Source organism: Rhipicephalus sanguineus, chromosome 10 (assembly GCF_013339695.2).
Source record: "Rhipicephalus sanguineus isolate Rsan-2018 chromosome 10, BIME_Rsan_1.4, whole genome shotgun sequence".
Lineage (NCBI taxonomy): Eukaryota > Metazoa > Arthropoda > Arachnida > Ixodida > Ixodidae > Rhipicephalus > Rhipicephalus sanguineus.
The window spans coordinates 6,206,378-6,231,460 of record NC_051185.1 but is presented as its reverse complement, the minus strand read 5'-3'; the positions used below and the strand labels follow the sequence as shown (position 1 = coordinate 6,231,460).

Here is a 25,083-nt window from a genome sequence, read left to right as displayed (position 1 = left end):
ATTAGCATCTGGTTTGCTACCCAGCACTGGGGTGGGGAAATAAGGGCAAGAAAGGGGGTGTAGAGGGAGAGAGAGAGAAACTCACATGCACACACAGAATAAAAACAACACACTCAGGAATTTATTTATTTATTTATTTATTTATTTTGCATACATAGATACACAAGGACACAGAGGAAAGAAGGAGAGAGCAAGCTGGCAACTGCCGCCTAGAGGGGCACAACGTCTGCCTGCTCTTTCGGGAGGAGAGAAGAGGCAGAGGAAAGGAAGTTAGGAGGAGAGAAAGAAGAAAGGAGATAGGAAAGTAAAGAAAAGAAATGAAGACTTGGACAAAAATAGTGTTACAAGCCGTGACAAACAAACAGGAATGCTCCATCGAGTCGATGAAGACGACGATCGCAATAGCGCTCGCGTTGTTGTTGTTGGTGTTCCGCCATCTTGGCTGAAGGACTCCCCGTGTGTATCCTGGAAATACATTTCATTCATTTTTTCTTTATTGCGGGTATTCCCACTCCCGTGACAATAGGTAAACACACACACACACACACACACACACACACACACACACACACACACACACACACACACACACACACACACACACACACACACACACACACACACACACACACACACACACACACACACACACACACACACACACACACACACACACACACACACAAAAAAAAAAAAAAAGCAACGCTTATAAACGGGTGGCCAGACCTGTTTGGTCCATAAACGTCAGCAGAGCTCAAAGGGCCTGGTCGCGTCGAGAAACACAAGCTCTCGGAAAGAGGTAATCGTCGATGGTCGCGCATTTAAATTCGAGGAATTTATATAGGAAGGGCGCTCTGGTTACAGTCGTTCAGAAAGGCCGGTCGATCGCAAGAAGCGCAGTAGCGCTTGCTGGGCCTTCTTCTGCGACGTTCCGCCCTGTCGGTGGCGCAGAATTCTTTCCTCCGACAAAGTTCGGTCATCCAACTTGTTGAGCGCGTTGCAAAGGGACAGTCGCTGTGCACTATACTGTGGGCAGACACAAAAAACAGGCCCAGTTTTTCTGCGTTGCCACAGTGGTCACAGGCTGCGGTGTCGGCCATCCAATGTAGAAAGCATAGGCGTTGGTAAACGCAACGCCAAACCACAGCCTACACAACAGGGCCGCGTCGATGGTACTTGACGATGTGTACGAACTAGGGGTGTGCGAATATTCGAAAGTTTCGAATATTCGTCGAATATTACATTCGAAATATTCGTATTCGATTCGAAAATCGTGTATTCGAAAAGTTTCGAATATTCGATAACTTCGAATATTCGAAAAATTCGACTATGCGATTCGATTCTCATGCATACAATAACTCGTCTTCCACATTTCTGCTGCGTTCGTATCGCTAAAAACGTTGCCGAGGGCGAGAGGAGCGATAAATATCGTAAGTACACGGAGGCACGATATCTGCCTGCGACGAGCGCCCCAATACGTATGATTTATTGCTGGTGCATCTCGGACGTGTAGCGCTGTTGGCGACCATGTAACCGTACATTTTCAATATTATGCGGCCGTAACGTGCCGCACTACCATTCGTTCACTATGCGGGACCACTTCTGAAGAAAGACAGCGACCCACGTGACTGGTGGCGGACTGTAGGCACCTTCAGATACCCCAGTCTGGCAAAGCTTTGCCCGGTGTAACTCCCTATACCAGCCACTTCTGTTCCAAGCGAGCGTGCCATTTCAGTGGAAGGGGGGGGGGGGTTCTCTGTTACAAGAGAGCGCCTGCTGCCTGATCGTGTGGAGCAACTCATATTTATTCATGATAACATGTAGTCATTACTTTCATTGTGCCGTGATATTTGGTTGTGTTGTGGTGTGCATTGTGCTAGCTTGGACATTGTGTTCTGGAGATAGCAGTGTATGTTGTGTTGCCAGTCAGGCTGTTAATGTTTTTTTTTTTCAAATAGCTACATGTTAAATAAAATATAGTTACTGTGGAGGCATTTTTCATTTGATATTCGATATTCGATTCGATATTCGAAGGTGGATATTCGTATTCGATTCATATTCGAAAAATTTGATATTCGCACACCCCTGGTACGAACCCATTAAGCGTGTAGCGTGTGTTCTTTGGACCGTTAACAGACCAATTTATGCGCTCTGTGTAATGTGCGCATAAATTGCAAAGTTTTAAGCACACGCATCACTACAGGTGACAGTGGCGTCGTCGTGCAGATTTTTCAGCCACATCTTCACACGAGACCTGACATAATTTGTTGATGACACTTCATACAAGGTTATTCGATAAAGTTCTGGTGCGAATGACTTAAAGGCCAACTCCGGCGATTTTTTGGCCATGTCAAAGTAATGGTGCTTTTATGTTCCTGAGACGCTCCTGTTACGGGCCCGATAGCAGAAATACTCGGCAAATTGAAGAATAATTTTAAGTAAGCAAGAAAGCGCGACACCGAAACCGAAACCCAACAGAGTGTACTGTCTACGTATGACGTAGACGTTGTTACGAACGAACCGGAAGTCGTGCAAGGCACGCCGGTCACGCCGGCGCGGAGTATGAAAACTGTGACAGCCGGGACGACCAGCGAAGCGCCGGCCAAACCAACGCTGTCTGTCGCCTTGTGCACAACAGACGCTCGCTGTAGCGGCCGAAGCGCCGAAGTTAGCGGTGCCCTCGGTGCGTCACTTCCGCCGCCTTCCCAATACTGACGTCACAGACGCAATGTTGCCAATAATTGTGGGAAGCCAGGAGGGCGTTTGCAGACAATCTTTAAAATTCATTTGCAAACAATCTGCGCATGTCTCAAGCCTGTAATTTGGCATAAATGACGGAAACGTGCAAAGGAACGTACCCAGCGAATTTCATTGAGATCCATCGACCTCGAAAAATCGCCGGAGTTGGCTTTTATTCTAGTTGTGGCATGACCGCTCACAAGTTCAAAACATAATTTAAGGGAACCAAGAAAGCAACGCAAAGCTTCTGCGTCCTCTCCTGTCGTGGTTTTAAACGTATCAAAAATTTAACCTCTGTCGATTGTCTGCGATCAAAGGGAGCTAGCGCACTTGCATGCGATTGACTCTGCACACTGTAGCGAGGAAAGCAACCTTACCGTATGAACACAACGTTAGCTTACGGATTCTTCCGACGCGAGACCACTGTCGGCTGTGGCTTTAAGGTGGTCTTTATCGAGACTTGGATAGGAAAAGTCACACGGTCCCTCATGCGTTTCCCTAAGACGACTAGGAGGCGAAAGCCTTCTTTTTTTTAACTCCTCAGTATTGACCCCGCCCGAAAGCTTCCCGCACCCAACGTCGTTTTGCATTGCCTCCGTGACCGGAGGAATTCGAAGCATTCTGCACCTCACGTGGTTTCGCAGCGCCTCCGTGATCGGCCCACCTGTGACCAACGATGGTGTCACGTAATGACATCATCTTGTGACGCTTAGTGAATTCAATTTGACGTCATGATGGCCGGCGTCACAAATATTCACGACTTGTGGTGTCATGACGTCATTGTGTGACGTCATCACATGATTTTTTTTGCATCACTCGTGTTGACGCCGCTGGCGCCATTGGTCACTTTTCGCGTTTGATGAGGCATCTAAGGCTTTCGCCTGAATAAGCGACAACGCGATGACTATAACTGCGAAAAACGCTGATTACATTTTATTTTCATAAAGTCCCACGTGGTCGTCATAACTTGGTATGACGTTGCGCGCTGTTCGATGCGAGCAAAAAGACTGTGTTCGCCTTCGTCGACCAATGTGATCCATGGACAGTATTCGCGACCTTCGCGTCACCACTGTCACCGCTCTCAGTCGGATGCAAATCTCAGGTGTCCACGATTTGCGGACCCCTCGCTGTGGTTGCAGTTTGTTCAGAATTATGACCGAGACGTGCTAGTGAGAGGATGACAGCGCGCGAAACCTCAGCGAAACGGGGCCATACTCTCCCTCCATCATTTCACCTTGCAGAGCGTGCGAAACATTCTCTCCTGAACTCTTGCATGGTCCCTATTCGAGGAGACGGTTTGTCATGTTGATACTTGCCTGCCATGTTTACTGCTTTTTCTTAAATTTTATTTTATTCCTAATAATCAAGTGATAAGGCGTACTGATAAGAAATGACGACCGCTACTTAATTTATTTTTACTGAAAAAGGATTATTCACCAACTCACTCAGCTGTCGACTTAATTGAGCGTTTCGATATCCTGCAATTGCTTTCTCGTTTTCGATTAAGCCTTATTTAGGTCGAAGAGAGTTTAGGAATAAATCCGCGCTGCACAAATAAAACCAGCTGTGACAAATGTGCATTATGAATCGTTGCTTTAGAACTGATGCTCAGAGCATGAGGTCTAAGGGAACGACGGCCCGTTCTGAGATGCTCAAAGCATCTAAGAACGGACCAACATCCTTACTTTCACAATACATGAAGCTAATCTAACGTCCTAATCTCCTCATGTTAAATTTCGATCGAAGAAACGTCTTGTTGCCTTGTCGATACACGCAGAGGGAAGCTGTGATTAGCAACACGATGGAACAGGACACAACCTAACAGAGAGAAGGCACGATTACGTAATGGTAAGGATAAAATTCTATCAAGCATGAACGAGTCGCCGGCAGACCGTGTGCACTCAATGCGGCGACGCGATTGGTTGAGACCCTCGCGGCTTTCTCGATATACTTCGGTCCCTAATGCGTCGCTGGCATTATCTCCTGTACTGAAATTGAATCAATGGCGCGCTTCTAAGTCATCGTAATTGGACACTAATCCGCTGTCCAGTAATCCCTGCAGCGCGTCTTTTCGCGCGCAGGGAAACGGCGCGCGTCTTTTGGCGCGCCGTTGAAAGCGAGAAAATGGAAGCTTAAGTTCGTCTAGATAAGTGGGTGGGGCGCGCTGCTGAGCTCGAGGATGGTGGTTCGATTCCCGGCCACGGCTACCGAATTTTCGTTGGGGCTGAAATGCGAAGAACTCCCGTGTACTTAGGTTCAGGTCACGTTAAAGAACCCTAGGTGGTCGAAATTAATCCGTAGTCACCCTCCCTATACGGCGTGCCTCATAATCATATCGTGGTTTTGGCACGTAGCACTATTATTATAAATATAAGTTCAAGTATTATTATGCGTCAGATCGTCGCTTTCTGCTTGGAGCTCACGGCCTGCATGCGTCCAGGTTCGTGTGAAAAGCATTGCGATAATGTTAGCGATGTGATGACGGAACCTCCGAGGATGCTCAAGTATACGACCAGGCCTGAATATGTCCGCCAGTTCGGCGCATTATTTTTTGTTTCACCGGCGTTGGACAACGCAATTTAGAACGAGCAGAGCGCTGAAGTACCAACATAAACAACATAAAAAAAAACCTTAAGCTCTTGATGATGTTTTTTATTTTTTATTTTGTGGCATCACCATACCACCCCGGAGGGTGTCTACAGAAAACTGCTCCCTCGTTGTCTTTTGCACCTTTTCAAAGAAAGAAAGAAAGAAAGAAAGAAAGAAAGAAAGAAAGAAAGAAAGAAAGAAAGAAAGAAAGAAAGAAAGAAAGAAAGAAAGAAAGAAAGAAAGAAAGAAAGAAAGAAAGAAAGAAGATGAAGTAATACTTTTGTGCGCTGTATAGCTTCATTGCTATTGTTTTTTATGAATAGGAAAGAAACGACTTTACATTTTGCTTTTTCGCAGTCCATTGATTTATTTTACGTATTCGCAGAAATACTGACACTCAGCTCTTTGAATTGTAAGCGAGGTCGAACAGAACACAGGCGCCTTATGAATATCAAGACGACTGATACAGCCAGAAAGCGAGGTCTGCTTTTGAGAGGTGCTGTTGTGAAGAGATGTGGAATCACTTTGATTACTTGACTATATCATTCTATTCAGCGTGCATAGAAACACTTTTATTTTACTCAGAACAATTTTTCGTAGGGAAAATAAAGAATAAATCGAAAAAAAAAAGGTAACAGCCACGCGCCCACGCCCGGTATAATGAAAAAAACACATTATTCAAGAAATCTTATGAAAGGAGACATTGCTAAGTTAGTGACTTGTAAAGCATAAATGTATTTCACATACTTAGGTGCTCCGTGTTATGCTCTGTTTAAGAGCTAACCGCATGGTGCGTTTATGACGAAAAGTCGCAGTAGTAATGATCTGAAGCACAAAAGAAAGCCAAGATACTTAGTAGACGTCTCAATCGACAGTGAACGTACCATTGGAAAGTGAACTCTTGCCAGCGAACGGTCCATTGTCATGTTATCTTCTTTATTTTTTACAGTTGGCTCTTTGTTTCTTTAAATTGTTCTTTTTTATGTTAGGGTAGCCATTCTTTTTTTGTGCTGCAGAACATAGTGAAACCTGCTACGAGGTGCTGTAGAGTTCCATCGCTATGCTGCAAGCAAGTTAGAGGAGAACATGTATGAAGGAAGAGCTAAACCTTTCGTTCAAGCCAATGCAAGCCGCGTCTCCATAAAGAAGCGGGATGATTTATTTCGAAGCAAATTTTTGCATTTACATACGTTAACGTCAAGGAAAGCAGGAAAGAGAGCAAAGGCACGGATGTTAATCAGTGTAGCATAACCGCTTATAGAGTTTAATAACCACTGCACGGTGTTAACGCGTCACTGTCAGAACCGGGTATACCTTGCAAAAACAGCCCATGTGCGAAATAAATGCTGCAAGCTGTATGGCGTCACAGCGCCGTCTTCATATCCGTGCTGTGGATTCAAAGAGAGAAAGAGAGGGATGAAGAGGAAGGCAGGCAGGTTAACAAGATATTAGCTTCCGGTTTGCTACCCTGCACTGGTGTCGGGAAATAGGGGCTGGAAAGAGGGCGCAGTGAGCGAGAGAAAGAGAAAGCACGTACATGGGGAAAAAGAAAGAGTAAAAAGAACCACTGCAAGGGAGTTCTGATTACAAAATCTCAAGACAAAACTATTTTCTCCGGCAATAAACAACCAGCATCAATCTCAGCCAAAGAGATGCACACTGAGCTTGTAAAGGATGCTGCGCAAGTTTATATAGTTTCAGTATTTCCGTGTTACGTTCCTCGAAGAGTAATTAACTCGCGAGATGCGTCTTATGCAGGCGATGTGTTTCTGTAAATTCCGGCCTGCGGCAATAAGCAATGTACATGTACGTCAGACGGTGCGATGTCAGCCTCGCACTTCGGAGACTTGCGAGCCTTTCGGAGCAGCAGTCGCCAACAAAAGAGAGCCGCTTTTCCGACGCTCAGCTCCGCAAGGAGCCAAGCATTGTCCTCTTTTCTCGAAACGACGAAGCCTGGGCGGCTGTCGCCACTCTGTAAACCATTGTGGGCAGCCTCTGAGGCGAGACCTGTAAAAAGGCAGGCCCGGCCGTCCGTACGACAGGCGCCCGTAAGAACGCCCAGCTGTTTGTCCCGGAAATGATCAAATGACGACGAAACGCTCTCTTCGCTCATGCTTTCGCCTTCTTTTCAGTCTGCACACACCATTAATTATGCGCGCGTACTTCGGCATTATTCTTATTTTCTAAAGTAACTTTTCTGCAAAGTATACACTGCGGTCACAGCTGGAGTTCGCAAAGTATACACTGCGGTCGCAGCTGGAGTCCGCGAAAACGCCGCATCCGCGTGTGTTTCTTTGCTGGTAAATCAGTTGTGCGGAATCCTGCGAGAACGAGGAGTGGTTATGTAACAGAAAGTTGCTTTCCACGCGTTTGTTGCGCAAGGCTACGAGGAAATACATAATAGCTTATCAGAAATAATAGCTTAGCGAAATATTGGTCTGGGGACCATTCAGGGTGAATCTTTGGTTCGTTAACTATGAAGCATTTCTTTCTGATAAATCAGCTTGGATTGCCTCGTGGGTTTTGCGCAACAAACGGGTCGATGGCAAGTTTCCTTTCCCTGATTGTAATTACTATTATTAAAAGGAAGCCTTCGATGTCTGATGCGAACATGGCCTTCAGCGAAAAACCGGCGCGAGAGGAGTGAAGAAAAAAAAAAAGATCACGTGATGTCTAGAGGAGAGAAAGTCATATAATGGCGAATGAAAGCATGACTGAGCATATATATTATAATCAAAGCAAATTGAATTATTAATAACAAATGCTGGGGTTTTACGTGCCAAAACGACGATATGATTATGAAACACGCAATAGTGGGGGACTCCGGATTAATTTCGACCACCTGGGGTTCCTTAAGCTGCGCCTGAATCTAAGAACACGGGTGTTAATTGCAGTTGCAAATAACATTGTATTTCCATTTGCGAAGAGAAGTAAGGGTGAGGAGAAGTAAAAGGGGAAATAAGAGAGTAAAGGATAGAATAGCCTTTTATAGTATAGTATAGTATAGTATAGTATAGTATAGTATAGTATAGTATAGTATAGTATAGTATAGTATAGTATAGTATAGTATAGTATAGCGAGGGGGTGGAAAAGGGAAGTGAGGGTGAGGAGAAGTGACGTAAACGCGAGGAGGAGGAAAAGGGGGAGGGGAGAGCGTAAAGCATAGCATACCCATTTATAGTACGGTGTCGCAAGCGGGTGGGAAAGGAAAGTGAGTGCGAGGAGGAGTGATGTGAGGAGAGAAAAGAGGAGGGTACAGGGTAAAGCATAGCGTATCCATGTACAGTATAGTATAGCAAGGAGGTTGGAAGTGAGAGTGAGGGGGCAGTGATTCAAGGGTGAGGAGGAGGTTAAGGAGGAGGGGAGAGAATGAAGGATATCATAGCCATATATTGTACAGAACAGGAAGGAGTGATGTGAGGATGAGATGAACAGGAAGGAGGAGCGATATGAGGATGAGAAGGAGAGGACAGGTAAAGCATAACATAGTCTTGTACCGTACAGTATAGCAATGGGTGTGCGAGGAGGAGAGGAATGCCACCGGCTCCGCTGTTTCCTCAGTGTTCGCACCACTCGTTCGTAGCTGCCCCAGTGTTTTATTCGGCAGTTGGGAATGTCGTTTTGCATAAGGCTGACAACTTCCTGGCTGCCGACATGGCGACTTTAACATTCGCCTTTTCACCCACCTTCTTGAGGTTGTGGGAAATGCAATGAATGCAAATGAATAACTGCAAACATTGTGCCTTGTTCTTTTTTTTTTTTGTAAACCATGTGCGTGATCAAGTGCTTTTAAATTTCCTACCGCTAACTCCATGCATGAAGGGGCCGCAGCTCGTTCATGTATTTGTGAGAGATTTTTCTGCAGCTCCCCTGGTCCATGTACGTATTTCTTGAGGCATAATAAGATATTATTATTATTATTATTATTATTATTATTATTATTATTATTATTATTATTATTATTATTATCATATGCCATATAAACTACGAAAGATGTGTGCACCATATACAATAGCACTTAAATGTGAAAATGAACTGTATACCTATAGAAGGCTTTCCTCGCCGCAACGGTCAATGCCTGCTGTTTCCAGACGCACGACTTCCAAGTTTTTCTTTTTATGACTAGGGGTGTGCGAATATTCGAAAGTTTCGAATATTCGTCGAATATTACATTCGAAATATTCGTATTCGATTCGAAAATCGTGTATTCGAAAAGTTTCGAATATTCGATAACTTCGAATATTCGAAAAATTCGAATATGCGATTCGATTCTCATGCATACAATAACTCGTCTTCCACATTTCTGCTGCGTTCGTATCGCTAAAAACGTTGCCGAGGGCGAGAGGAGCGATAAATATCGCAAGTACACGGAGGCACGATATCTGCCTGCGACGAGCGCCCCAATACGTATGATTTATTGCTGGTGCATCTCGGACGTGCAGCGCTGTTGGCGACCATGTAACCGTACATTTTCAATATTATGCGGCCGTAACGTGCCGCACTACCATTCGTTCACTATGCGGGACCACTTCTGAAGAAAGACAGCGACCCACGTGACTGGTGGCGGACTGTAGGCACCTTCAGATACCCCAGTCTGGCAAAGCTTTGCCCCATGTAACTCCCTATACCAGCCACTTCTGTTCCAAGCGAGCGTGCCATTTCAGTGGAAAGGGGGGGGGGGGTTCTCTGTTACAAGAGAGCGCCTGCTGCCTGATCGTGTGGAGCAACTCATATTTATTCATGATAACATGTAGTCATTACTTTCATTGTGCCGTGATATTTGGTTGTGTTGTGGTGTGCATTGTGCTAGCTTGGACATTGTGTTCTGGAGATAGCAGTGTATGTTGTGTTGCCAGTCAGGCTGTTAATGTTTTTTTTTTTTCAAATAGCTACATGTTAAATAAAATATAGTTACTGTGGAGGCATTTTTCATTTGATATTCGATATTCGATTCGATATTCGAAGGTGGATATTCGTATTCGATTCATATTCGAAAAATTTGATATTCGCACACCCCTGTTTATGACATGAGTGTGCTACTTGCGGAACAGACACGCTCAGTCTCTGTCTATAGAGGCGATCTTGGTTCACTTTTGCTTCGAGGGCGCGGTACGTTCATCTAGCTCACGTTGTGCATCGGGTGTTCCGTGTTTTCACGGTTAGCTGGACGCTCAGTGGAGCGCTAAAATAAAACAGAAAAAATAAAAAAAAATAAACGGGAGGCGGGCGTTGCGGCATTCCGCTTCGGCCACAGCGCGAGCGAGGGAAAGCAGTAGAATGTGAAGTGTCGTGCAAATAGCATGAGCGGGTAGAAAAGAAAAGGGGAAGGACACATTAAAATAATTGGCAGGTGATACACAGGAACTTGGAAATGGTTATTTAAGGGGCGGTAACTTCATGATAACTCCCAAGTATACCAGAGCACGCGCTTTGTCTTTTCACCTGTTAAAAAAAGAAAAAGAAAAAAACAACAACAAGAGAGCCAAAGCGAGAGCGGTACCAACACCAACGAAGTCCACAAACGCAATGCGCATGCGAACAATCGCATTTTTTGGGAAAGTCAAACTGCCTACGCAGGCGATATCCCTATAGACTACGTATATATGCCATCGCGCCACTAAGGTCTCCCGCGAGAGAAATCATTATTTTTGTCCCGATCCCGCGTTTAAAAAAGATCCTATCCGCGCAGCAGCCGAACAAACATTTAACACGAAATGAAGTTTGTTTACACGACCATGCTTCCGAGAATGTTGTTTTCCGGCGCAGCACAATACTCGGCGACTTGTTTGCGGAGCAATTCGTACGCGGCCGCACGCCTTGGCGACTGCCGCTCCCTCTACATACAGCTTTCCTTTTTTTTTGCTCATCCCCGACGATTCGATATATTCCTCCTCGCCCCGTACTCGTATAACCGCGCTATGTGTGCCCGCAAACAGTACGCACTGTAAGCGCGTGCTACTCACACACTGTAAGATACCGACAGAGGGTTTTTATATATGTACAGAAATGTTGACCTAACTCATCTATTCACGGGCCATACTTTTATATGCATTTTCTGGTAGCTTGATGCTACATGGTCTGATGCAGCGCTGCTACTTACGATGAGGTGGTCGTCGTCGTGTCAATGCAAACAAAGTGTGTTTGTTTATCGCACTGTACACGAACATGCCTTAATTTAACGAAACTTTATGAAAAAAAACCTTTTGTGTATATCCATAAGAAAGCAGGAGTCAGGGGAAGAGGGAAGCTTGTGGTGAAAAATTGTTAAACAGGGGGCGTGCTAGCGCTTTGCAGCCTTGAAGCAGTTACAGCATTGAAGAAGACAAGTCCGCTTGTCGAAACGTCGGCTCCAGCACGCCCCCTGTTTACCAATTTTTCATCTTTTGTGTATGTGTGTGTGCGAGAGCGTACGTGTTATTTGTGTACAGTATATCTGATCATTGTATATACCGTAGTGACCACCCGACACATGGAGCAGCGAGCCAGTCATTGAACCAGGCTAACATCTCCGGGGTAATCATTAAAAATTGTTATCTACCTATCTTCTGTCAAAAACAAGAATGTCGTCCTACGAACGGACATGATTCTTTCTCCTTACGTGTACACGCCAATGAGGTTACACTGGTACAAATTCCTTTGTACGCGCTCATGCTGATGACACACTTTCGCAATTTTGCAAGCGCCAGAACCTAAATATTGGTGATTAGAGGTCCACAATTTTTGCCGGATATCAGACTTCCCGCTTTGCACCGACCTGTTTTGTCGCATTCATAAACCACCTTCCTCCCATCTTTGTTCTTTTGCAATTCTTTTTTAGTTTACTGGGTATTCGTCCAGTGTATTCGGCTTCGGAGTTCGCGGAGTATTAGTCCGTGTCTTTTTACCATTGTTTTATTTTCTTGATTTGTACAGAAAGGGTCAATTTACCATTTGATTCAATATGAACTTGTGTTCATATTAGTTGACCGCGCAACTCACTTCTGTATTGCATATATTATCCCTGTACATGTTTCGCATAATCTAACGCTTTACTTATTTCAATAGATTTAGCTCTTCTGCTTTGAAACATCTTTTCTCGGTATTGAACGTATTTCAGGCCGCAGTGTTTCACGATGCACGCACTAACTGCAGTTATACTTTCATATATCGTTTGCATTGGGTGCGCTTTTGTATTTACGAGAATAAAATTGACGGAAGTTAAACTGAAGGCTCATGTCCTGCTGCGCGTTTCCATGTCTTAAACAGCGCAATAGCGAAACTCCCAGTCGCCATCACATGCGGGAGAGTCACGCGACCTTAGCAGAAACGTCACTTATGAGTTCAATGCTATAGGGCGGGATGCTCCGGTTTTTGGCAGTGGTGATACGGGCAAAATAGTGAGAACATCAAAGCGGCACGGCGTACGTTTCTTGTCCACCAGTCACCACAGGTCGGTAAAATCACTCATCAGTCGACTCACTCAGACTCAGATCGGGCCGAGAGTCTGAGTCTGAGTGAGTCCGGGGGAGTAACATCTTGTCGAGTTTGAGTCCGAGTGAATCCGGCTGAGCAAAATTTTAGTGAGTCTTAGCGAGCCCGGTTGAGGAGAATATTGGTCAGTTCGTCTGAGTCCGAGTGAGCCTGAAGCGAAAAATATATTTCGTGAGTGAGTATGAGTGAGCTCCACCTTTTATTGCCGACCTATGGTCCTATCTACTCATCTTCAGCATTACTATCAGCCTTATATCGGCTTACGTTTATACTGAAGTCTATTCACACATATCTCAACGCACTAGCGTTCATGCGCCACCTCATATTTATTGATCAGAGGCGTGAGACAGATGGAGCGGGGGGGAGGGGGGGCTATGACCTCTCCCAGTAAACATTTTCACGTGAAGTTCTTGATAAACATATCTCGTATGAGCCGCGCATTTCATAAAAATGTCCTTGCTGAGTTGAAACCCCTGATAACTCGTATTTGAAGGTACAAGATCAAAAGGCGTATCGTAGAGCATCGATTATGAGATATTGGCGTTAAAGAGCACTGACACCATGATCGAAGAAGCTAATTTTACGCTACCGCACTCATGAGTCGACTCACTCAGGCTCAAGTTAAGCCGTGAGTCTGAGTATGAGTTAATCCGGTTGAGAAAAAGTTTAGTGAGTCCAAGTCCGGTTGAAGAAAACTTAGGTGGGTCCGAGTCCGTAGTGAGCCCTCAGAGCAAGATATATTTCTTGAGTGAGTCTGAGTGAGGTCCAATTTTCTTTTGCTGACCTATGCCAGTGACACTGGGCAACGATGTACACTGGTAATATTGCAATACTTATGCAACGTCTGACAGACTCTTCCCTTTCAGTCAAGTTTTACTGCGGTGCTATGACGTGATACGTGACGTTTCCGATCCCGTGATGTGACGGCGACCGGAAGTTCGGCTGCTGCTCTCTTTAGGATATGGAAACATGCTGTCCTGCAGGCGTCAAAACGGGCGAATTCGAGCGCTGTGCCAAAGAGAGAAAGAGGGAGAGAGATGTTTATTGTGGCAGAAAAGCTGAATGGTCGGCCCGAATGAATTTTCTGACCTGCTACTCGGCGTTAGGAAAGGGTGGAAAAGAGGGGAGAGCACGTCATTTTCTTTTCATTCTCTCAGCGTAAATATATGACCGACTTACAGATAATAGCAAAAAGTGGCGATGACGAAATAACTGGGAGGAAGCCCTGACAGTGAGTTCTGTTGGTGCGACGTAAAAGAAAAGTATTGAAAAGTGTGAGCAATAATGTAGTAGGTTTGTCTCCCTCTTACAAAAACACCAGGTCTTACTTTCGAGCCGCAAATACAGGTAATTAAGGATTCGCGCATGCGACAGGCGTTCTTTTTTTATTCTAATTTTTCCGTCGCCGGCCATTCTCGTCGAGCGCGGATTATTCGTCCCCGCAGGTAGGCTCTCATTATTTATGCATAAACGCAGTCAGCCCTGCGTTCTAGCGTCCACTGCAGCCGCAGTACTTTTGAGCTCACCGCCGGGCGCACTGCGCTCGTTTTAATGAGTGTAAACAGTAGTGGGAGACCCGCGTCATGCGGAAATCCACAGAAACTGTGCATCACTGCAAATATTCCACGCGGATGTACCTGCTTAACCTCCGACAATGAAGCGCGGAAAGTTAGGAACAGGGAAGAAACACTGTACGGGTGCTGTTCCCCTCTTTCCTGCGTCGCGTTCAATCCGGTAAACTAGGAACCAACTCACCCAAAATCAATGTCCCGCTTCGTAAACCGACTCCGGCTGCTGGATGGAAACGCACACGGTGGGAGTTCTCATCCAGCGGCCGTGTGCCCCTACAGAGCACGCGCCGTTGCAGTGTTTTGCGGACAGCTGAGCGAAGCGCGTTGACGGCAGATTTGCCAGGTCCGGCTTTGCATCGAACGGTCCTGCTTGTTTATTTATTCATTACAAATACCTACAGCAGGCGAGTTGGGAATTCTCGTAAGGGGTTAATTGCACCCGAAAGGTTGTAATAAAATGACACGACAAAACACTATCAAAAACAGCCATAGAAGTAGCAAATACAGGCATCGTGATAAAAGATACTACACAATCAATACAAACTGTAAGACACCCCAATAAAAAGACACTCGAAGTAACATTCAAAGCACATTATACAGTAAAACCTCGGTGATACGATCACGGCTGCTACGAATTTCGAGGTGATACGAATTTTTTCTGTGGTCCCGGCCAAGGCCCATTAGCCTGCAATGTATTGGAGTACGGTTGTTGCGAACCGATTTGCACGTCCCGACGTTTGATACGAACGTACGCTAGCGCACAGGTACGAACAGGTACTGCCCGCGCTGTCGCGGAAGGCGCGGCAGTCACGCGCGGGCGCAGGCATGCGCGCTGCGTGACCATCAACGGTGTGTCGTTGCCTCCGAGATAGTGCGCGCAAATCTTGGATGCCTTTAGGCGCCTTCGTGTTTAGATTACAGATGACGTTGCGTCGCGTTTTATTTTTCTTTTTTTGCCGACGCGTTGACGCGTGCTCCTGTGCTCGAGGCAGCATCGTCTTTGTACTGTGTTAACACGTGCCTGTTACGTCGATGCAAGCCATGTCCCCGCAATCAGACGTTCTATGAAACAAGACTGAAACTTAGGCTGCGGGTCCGTCATAAAGTCCCATTAAGGGTGGATGAAGACCCCAAGAGACGTAGCGGGCGGTCTTGGCGAATGAGCTTGGCCTCTATCGTGTGCAAAGCGATTCTTAAGTCACTTTCACCGCAGTACTCTAGTGTCATGCAGAAAAGCGTAGTAAGATTCGGAAGGGGCTACTAGCGGTCACGGGGCACAACACATCTGGCTCGTTAATTACACAAGCGCGCATGCACCGTGTATTTACGAGTACAAGTATGATCATTGACGTCTAAAAACTTTACTGGCAATTATGCGGAGCTGTTCATGACGTCGCTGCGGCCCTGAGAACCACTGAATCAAAGCATATGCCAACTTTCTTTTGTCGCATACTAATTTTCCATATTTTCTGGTGATACGAATTTCGGATCATACGAATATTTTTGGTAACCCCAGGAGATTCGTAGCACCAAGGTTTTACTGTATAAGGTTCTCTACGTTTGGCAGAAGAAAACTTTGGTGCAGAAACGGGAAGCAGATTCCATTCTTCAGTTGTTCGACGAAAGAGGGGAAACTTAAACACCTTATAGTACGACATAGGGCCTTATTTTCTAGCAATGGTCGCGTCTCATAGACATATAATGAGGCTGTTTTAAATGCATGTTCTTATCGATTCCAGTGTTACCGCTGGAGATGTTTTCAAAAGCTTTAACCAGACTATTTTTCTGCGTTCTATAGTTGCACGGCAAACGCAACCGCTGTACCTGACCTGTGGTATATACACGCATGTGAGATGCTGCAGGAAGTCAGTCGGATTAATTAGCGTCTCTGTTTAGCACAGTCATCAATATGTCTGCTTTCGCTGTGCCCTCACTCCGAGGGCGTATGTCGTAGTCCGCTGTGCCGGTCCACACGCGAATTGTTCGCGGGACTATATGACCTTTCGCTGCTTAGTATGATGTCCTATGTTTCACCACTGGCCGCTGCAACGCACACTTATTGCAGCTGCGCGCCGAGTTTACATACGAGGTTACAACTCTTCATCGGCACCATAATCTGCCCTAGTAGATGACTCCCGAAATATATATATATATATATATATATATATATATATATATATATATATATATATATATATATATATATTCCTTGTTCATCAAGCCTCCATCGTCCTCTTAAAGTATGTCTTGTTTGGACATCACCAACTAGCAGGTATTTATTATCGCGAAAATGTTTTATGCCGGGGCCCACCAAGACTTTCATGACGTATTTCGGTCACGGAAGTTCCGTTGACGGGAGTCGAACCCATGACCTCTTGGTCCGCGACGATGGCTGGCGGGCGTTTAGCCCACTGAGCTACCGCCAAACACATTACGGAGGCTACATGAACGCGCCTTTTATCTTTCACACTTTCCTCTCACAGTGCTCTTGCATGGATGGATGGATGGATGCTATGAGCGTCCCCTTTATAACGGGGCTGTGACATCTGTGCCACCAGGCTCGAAAATAAAAAAAAAAAGAAAAAAACATGGTTGCTCCCTCCGTCATAGGAATCGGAATAACACGAAAGTACAGCGTGCCCTTGCAGAACTAACAGAATGTTTACTGTACATTGATATAAGAGAGTTTGCACAATGTATATTGATGTCTGGCAGCTATAGCACCGTTTAACGTGGACGTACCCACTTGATGATTTGTGGTACATCTCCATCCCGACGTCCATGCTAAAGGATTAAAACAATCGCTTGTGATAGCTGTAGTTACCGGTGAAAGCGTAATCAGAGAACGAGGTGCGATAGGCAGAAGAGCGTCGCATATTGGACGAACAACTCCCGCGGTATGTGAAATATGATTGAACATCACGGCCGGACTAGAGGGAAACGCAAAGCGCGTCGTGCCGCCCCGGTAGCCCGGCCGCTTTTTCTCTCGCAGCGAACGCGTGAGCGGAGAACGCGGTGTTACAGCCAGGTGAGGCAGACGCGCGTCGCAGAGCTACTTTTGGTTTGGATTAGCGTGATGATATAAACAAGGCCGACGCTTTTACGACGCTAGGGCTAAGGTCGCCACCTCGCGGTGTGTTAATTCATTGACAACGTGCCGAATGGGACGGACGTGTAAAGCGTTGCAGGTGCTAATCGCGGAGGCCACAGTAATGACGAATTACTTTACCGCTCCCAGAGGGCAACACCACCCTGCCGACCGGGAGAGTTGTAGATATAAAAGGCGCGTTTGTAAAGCCTCTACAGTCTGTGACCGTGGCGCAGTGGATAGCGTGCCGGACATCTGTTGTTGCGGGCCAAGCGGTCGTGGGTTCGATGCCCGTTGACGAAACTTCTTTTCTTTGCCATTTGATCGTGTATATTTTTTCCACGTCATTTCCGTGACGGAAATACGTCACTGAAGTCTTGGTGGACCCCGGCATAAAACACTTTCGTGTTAAAAAAAGACGCGCCGTTGCTACGACCGTGCACTTTGGCGCGTTTCCAATACAAATTTTATTTCGTCAACGCTTTAACACACCGTGAGGCTTTAGCCCAAGCTTCGCTCATAGCACCCATACATATCGAAAAATAGCTCTCCGGCGCTCGCCTGGCTGTCGCACCGCGTTCCCCGCTCGCCCTGTGAGACGTAACGGCCAGGCTAGAGGGAAGAGACGACGCGCGTAGCGTTTCTCTTCGCGTTTCACGACGCTTTGAAGGAGTGCATATAGAGTATCAGTGTTTATTAATGTGCTTGTTGATGCCATCTGCGCCGGAATCACCATATGCGGTGCCCACGTATATGTTAAGAAGTTCAGCTACCGCGAGGGTTAAATCATGATCATGGGCGTTAGTCGTTGGTACGGAGATGTGCCATTAGACGTCAACGCGAGTGCGATGCGTCCACATCAAGCGGTGCTATACCTGCCAAACAACAGTAGACATTGTGCAAGCTCTCATATACCAATGTACTATAAACAATAAACTACTTCTGTGACGACAGGTACCACCTGTGACGGAGGGATCAGCAATCTTTTTTTTTAATTATCTCATAATACTGCAGGCCAGAACTTTCCCCAGCAGGTGTGGAAAATAAAAGCACAATTAGTAAACAAAACAAAAAAATCTGTACATTAATGAAATATTTATTATCGTTTTGCGGCTGTGCCCACGAAGACTAGCTGTAGCGTTCGAGCCCGCACCCCGTAGCGGATCATGCATGCCGCTGCTTGATTTTTTGACGCAATTAACCCGGTTGTTATTATAACGTGCACTCAATTTCCTCGCTACTGGGTCTGCCTGATCTCCAGGAGATGGGCCCCGAGGCATCGCCTAATTAAGAGACACAGAGTGTACCGCCAGCGGAGGCCGTAATACTTCTCTTTTTGCCGATGTTTTATTTGCGTGCCAGCCTACTTCATCTCACTGTTTAAGATGTTTTAAAATCCAAGGCACTTTGTTAATCAGCCTCTTGAGAGGCCAATTGCCTTTAAGAGAGAGAGAGAAAAAAAAAGCGATATTTCATGGAACACGAGCGGTAAACTCTTCAAAATGTCGCAGACATTTAGTGACTGTAGCGTTGACCACGCTCATGTCAACGCTACTGCGCTTAGCTAACGTTTTACTATGACAGAAATGTATGAAGGATAGCAAAAGTCGAGCATTAAACATATTGCACACGTAGATGAAGCGCCTTCGGTTACGCAAACTACTTCTCGGAGCGAACCGCTTTAATCTCTCTTTTTATTGCGATAGCAATTATATGGACAGTCTCGGCCGGAAAATGTCCGCCCCCGTCGCCGTCATGCACCGTATATGTGTAAGTATGTATATATATATATATAAAAGCCCCAAAGAAAAATGCTTCCGAAGCGCGGAATCGAACCAGGGACCTCTTGCTCCGCAGCGAATGGCGCTAGCCACTACGCTACGGAACGTAGGTCCTCCGCATAGATAACGGCGAGCGTTATATACACACCCTTTGCCGCTGGACGGACTCAGAGATGGCCGACGCTCATAAGCGTTTCTTCATTACCAGCGAGATGGCGCTAGGAGCGCGACGAGCGCATTTAAAAGTCGTCGGCGAGCTCGCTCGCTTCTTCTTATATTTGCGCAAGGAGAACCTTGGCCTTCCGCTGTCTGCTCGCGCGGTTTTCTCGTGGTGAGGGCAAGAGGGATGTTTCAAGCTTTAACCGTGATGTCCGCGCTCATGTTACGGAGCGTCGCTAAACGACGCCGCTAAACGAACAAACAGAAGATGAGCGCGAACTATCAAGTGTCACAGCTCGACACTTGGAGCACGCTAGTTTCCTTCGCTGCTTCGGCCGCCTTTGTAACAGGAGCGCTGTTCAAACTGAGAGTATCCATTGGCGAGCCTCACTTCGTATAGCATTAGTTTCTTGCTATCGCATTCATTGCTTCGCCCTTGCGGCGAAACTGTGATTTTTCTATTTCGGTAAAAATATCGCATGCGCTTCAGTGACAGCACTTTTATTCGACCATGTGTCTTGCATATGTAATTATGCAAAGTTTAAAGCGCGCAAGTGCGATGTGCCCGCAAGAGGACAAAAAAAAAAATAATTTCCTGTCTACAGGCGGCGCGTTCGTGCTATCGTCCGGGATGATATAACGGGTACCGAGCGGTGATGGGGCGTGTGGATGGTTAAGCCGGTGTGGCCACTCTCTGAGTACGAGAAACTCGCGTTGCGAATACACGGTTCCAGGAATGGTCGTTGCGCGAGCGTCAACACGGTTTACCGCCTGCGTTCAAAAGAAAAAAAAGGAAGAAGAAAAGAAAAAGGACGACTTAAGAAGGGATACGTGGGAAGTCCGATCGGCTTATGTCGTTCTGCACATATATTACACCCGCTTACTCCAAGCCGCCCCCGAGAATTCCCGAAATTAGCTTGCCTAACAGATGATGTGGCTTTTCGTTAATACACAAAACGAAATAAAGTCGCAGAATTAACGGTAATATGCTGCTTTGAGTCTTATCGAATTTTCCTGTCTTGTGGCTTACAGAGGTGAGGCTTATGCACCATGAAAATAGCCCTTTCTACGAAGCAAGTAATTTTCTTACTTCTTTGCAGCCGCCGATGTGTTTGATATCTTTCGTAACACAAGCGCTCGATCTTACCTTTCCCCTCCGTTGTCATCGTCGCTCGTCTTGTTGTACGAGTGACAAACATTACGCGAGCTTACGAGTGTCATACGATAGCAGTAAAACATACTGTGTGCACCGTCTTTCAACTGTATGTAATTTAAAATTTTGGCTCCTTACGTGCAAAAAATCGCCAGGTCTGCGCGGAACACTCAGCACAGTCACAGCGAAAGCTGGAAGAGCGGCCTTTCAAGAGCCCGTAATCGGCTCTATTGGGGCAACTAATACGAGCGCATATGCAAGGTATCCACTACGCCATAAATAATGGTAACTTTCATGAAGTAGGGAAGCACCCACTATGCCATTATTCGTCTTTCTGCGGATAAGCCAGGTACCCGCTACCCATCTTTTAGTCATTATGTGCACTTTGTTGTGCTGTGGCTGCTTACGATGAATAATTATGGCTGTACCTTTGTAATGGGTTGGAAGCAATGAACCACCCGGTCACTCGTTGCGCAATTCACATCGTGTGACGACTGGTTGCTATTTTGCTCTTCTACGACGCTCTATGACATATGTTAATGCGATTGCTTGCCCGACATGAGACCTGTATAGGGCATTTTTGCGAGAAGTTTCAAGCACCAGCGTGACCCTGTGGTAGAATACCTGACTGCCATGCAGCGGGGCCCGGCTTCAAATCCCATCCCTTCCTAGGATTTGTTTCTATCTTCAGTTTTTCTGATTTCGCGCAGCGGTGACGGGCAGCGGCGGTGGCAGCGGACAACTACGGCGCCAAAATCGGCTCTTGTCATCTCATAACAGCTTTCGCTGTAATATATGTAAGGGCACCAAACACCATCACTGGCTCCAGAGCCGTGGCCGAGAGCACAGAGTGGCTACTTACCAATGGTTAGGTAGGTGGAGGGTGGAAGCAAAGAATAACACGCACCACCGGTGGTATCTGTCGCCCAGTTTGATGCCTAGAAATTTTATTCTCGTTTCACTTCTTTTCTTATTCCGCGCGATAGTGGTTACGGACACCGGCGGCGGCGGTGGACAATTACCCCACTGCCGTTGTGATCTGATAACAGCTTTCGCTGCAAAATACTCACACGGTCTCTCATGTATTCGCCTAAAACTACACGAAGGCGAAAGCAGCCTTCATCACCGATAAGCCTAAGCGCGCACATGTATTCCGCAACCAGAACGCTTACAGATCCCGCGCCGTCCTACGGCTAATAAGTGGCAACCATCTATAGCTCGCACAACCTCGAAATCCTACGAGTTCTAAAACCTAAATAAATGATCAGTTCTAGCTACTGGCCCCGCCACGGTGGTCTAGTGGTAATAGCGCTCGACTGCTGACCCGAAGGTCGCGGGATCGAACCCCGGTAGCGGCGGCTGCATTTTACATCGAGGCGAAAATGTTTGCGGCCCTTGTACTTAGATTTACGTGCACGTTGAAGAACCCCAGGCAGTCAAAATTTCCGGAGCCCTCCTCTACGGCGTTTCTCATAACCATATCGTGGTTTTGGGATGTTAAACCCCGGATATTATTAGTTCGAGCTACCACAACGAAACGTTGACAATACTAGCAATCGGAGGCTCCGCAGCCTGAAGACTGACAACCTTAACATGCAGAAGCTGAATATTAGCGATCATGTATCTTCTACAGTTCTGGTTTTCGCACCATGGGTTCGACGGTCATGAGGGCTGCTGGCCATAGGAGCTCTGCTGAACTTTCTCAATAACGCCAAGCTCTGTGACCGACAGTGATTGCGCTATGAACGCTTTTATCTGTGCGCATGCATCACTTGTTCATTCTTGCATCCTTTCGCGTATTCTTTTCTTGCCAACATACCCTTCCCCCAATTTAGGGTGGTAAACCAGCTACAAGCCAGTTAAACTCGCTGCCTTTCCTTTACGTTTTCTCTTTCTATAGCTACCTCATAACCGTAGCTGAACAACCTGTAAAGTAACAACCTCAGGCTGTAATATTCCACAAAAAATGCGGGAAGTTGGCACTAAGTTGTGCAAAGCTTGTCACAGCGTAGCTGGTTGATCCCCAGCTCGTCGTGCTGCATCACAGGAATGACAACGCCGGCGGCGGTTGGATCCAGCGTTCTTGGCCGAAGGAGCGGCGACCAAGAGACGGCTACGGACGAATCCGGTATACGCGCAAAGCTTGCCACCCTGAATGCGTTGAAATCGCTGTCCCTGAGCCCCGGTGTAAGAAACTGGTGGTTGCTATGGCGACGGCTCGGCGGCGGTGCTCCTCGGCGCGGCGGTGGCTTGCTGTGGCGGTTGCTATGGTAACGGCGCAGCAGGGGTTTTTGTTAACGGACGTCTTACTGCCAGCTTTAAAAGATTCGCTGTTAAAAGTTCAGGAGCCCCTGCCCTGTCGGGAAAATTGGGGCAAGCGAAATTTTGCATGTGCGTGCCTGACGTGCTACCTTTCTTTCTTTCTTTCTTTCTTTCTTTCTTTCTTTCTTTCTTTCTTTCTTTCTTTCTTTCTTTCTTTCTTTCTTTCTTTCTTTCTTTCTTTCTTTCTTTCTTTCTTTCTTTCTTTCTTTCTTTCTTTCTTTCTTTCTTTCTTTCTTTCTTTCTTTCTTTTCTTTCTTTCTTTCGCATCGCGCCAATGCTCCCTCCTAACTGTTTCCTTTCTCCATGCCTGGAATTGGAGCGGCATACACGCGTTTAGCAGCGCGACGCTTCACTTGCTACACCCAACAACGACGCGGTCATGCATTCATGTCCGAGCAACAATGAAACCTCGACAAAAGAACAGATTGCCTAATCATTAACGGCTGATCGCTGACAAGCCCACGATCGAGAGCGTATCAATTATTGGAGAACGTCGCACACAAACATGCATGTGACCGGCGCACCTTCGAGGGCCGCATTTCTTCGTTCGCCTGCGACGCCACCGAGATAACTAACTTCGCTTGAAAAAGTTCGAACGCTACAAGTGTATGCATTGCACAAGTTCATAACTTGCAGCGTTGTAGTTTCCACAGTACTGCACACTTCTAGAGCGAAGTCTTTATGGCGCTAGCTGTCGGAATCTCTTCCGAATGACTGCTTCCACCGCGCGTGCGTCGTCGCCGCACTATCTTCCGCTTCGTGGCAACGCGCACCGCTGTAAGCTTCAGACCTTTACGACTCTCGCGACGCCTTGCGTCGTACCCATCTCGAACCAGTGCTTCCCCACCGCTACCCACAGCCGAGGCATGGTCTGCGGCTACAGCTCGGCTAAATCGCCAGGAAACCGGTGGTGTGTCTTTCTTTTTAGTACGTCACAGTTTCGTTCTTGTTCTTTCGTTTTCGTATCTTTTTCCGGTCGCTGTCTTGACTCAGTTCGGGCTTCGAAAGAAAAGAACGCCCTTCCACGCCACAGCGCTTCTTGTTATCCACCGGAGCATTCGCTTCGTCCCACCTATTCTTGTCTGGTGCTGCTTCGCAGTTCGATCGTTTCTTTTACAGCTGCGCCGACTCACTGCCGCCGTTTTTCAGGCAATGCAAGCGTAGTACGGTGGCATAAAAAAACTTTTATTCACCATCTTCGACGCGGATACGGGAAGAAGGGTTCCTCTGTCATCGAATACAGAACAACACTTAAAACAGTGAAGGCTCATCGTCTAAAAAAGTAAGGCGTACGTATTGGGACACAAAAGAAGGTAGAGGGACAATACTGACAACCCGGGTTTACAAGCCTTACTTTTTGTCTGCATCGAATCCCTACAAACTAGCTCAACTTACTGTAGTTCCAAGGAAAAGCTTAGTCGGGCGAAAACGTGCAGGTAAATACATCGGATCTTCGAACTTGTTACCTGCTGCTCTTGAACGCTCCTGTTTGGCAAGTGTTTTCCTTGTGACTTTAAGAAACTACTCCGTAATAACAACTGAAATAGAAATTGAAATTTTATTCCACAACAACAGTATGTTATGATAAGGACGAGTAAAAGCTGTTAGAACCGCTTGAGGGGCCCTGTGCTCCTAAAGGATAGCAAAGAAGCATGCGGCTAAGTAAGTGCAACCTACTAAAAGAAATACGGAAGAGTACAGCGTGAATGGAGGCGTAGCTTTGGAAACAAGTTCCCCTTCTTTACGCAATTGCCGTACAACTATTCCTTGCAGATATCATGGCAAATAATTGTCATTTTGATGAGGTACATAGTGTGAAGAAAGTAGATAGTTTGCCTGTTTCTTTGCTTGTTGTTCGGAGCTAGTTCGCATATGTGTCTTTTGCAAAAAAACATTTGTTTAGAAGTCGCGCTAAAGTCGCGGAACAGCTTAGTTACAGTTAAAGGTCGCGGTGATCTATTTATTTGTTTATTATTTAAAATGCGGGTATCATCTTTTCTAAATACGGTCGAGATGATTCTATAACTGAACTTTTACGTTCAAACGGTTTTCAAACACTTCAAATAAGGCGAAAAATATCACTTCTGAAATTCCTTCACCGCTTATTAAGTAATAAATTTTATATAGATCCCAGATCTTACGTAACCGTTTCTGAAACCAGGAAAACCCGTCATTCCCACTCCCTCACACTCTCACTTATGTTGCCAGGAC

The 25,083-nt window shown here is 46.2% G+C and overlaps 1 protein-coding gene across 1 annotated transcript in view; it reads left to right on the top strand.

Moving 5' to 3' along the window:
• The first annotated feature begins 8,755 nt into the window (after positions 1–8,755).
• LOC119406894 (uncharacterized) overlaps positions 8,756–25,083 on the top strand; it is a 37,332-nt gene continuing 21,004 nt past the window's right edge. Inside the window, exon 1 of the mRNA XM_049419830.1 lies at positions 8,756–8,801. Within this exon, the coding sequence (XP_049275787.1) occupies positions 8,756–8,801 (46 nt within the window). The remainder of the gene's footprint in view (positions 8,802–25,083) is intronic.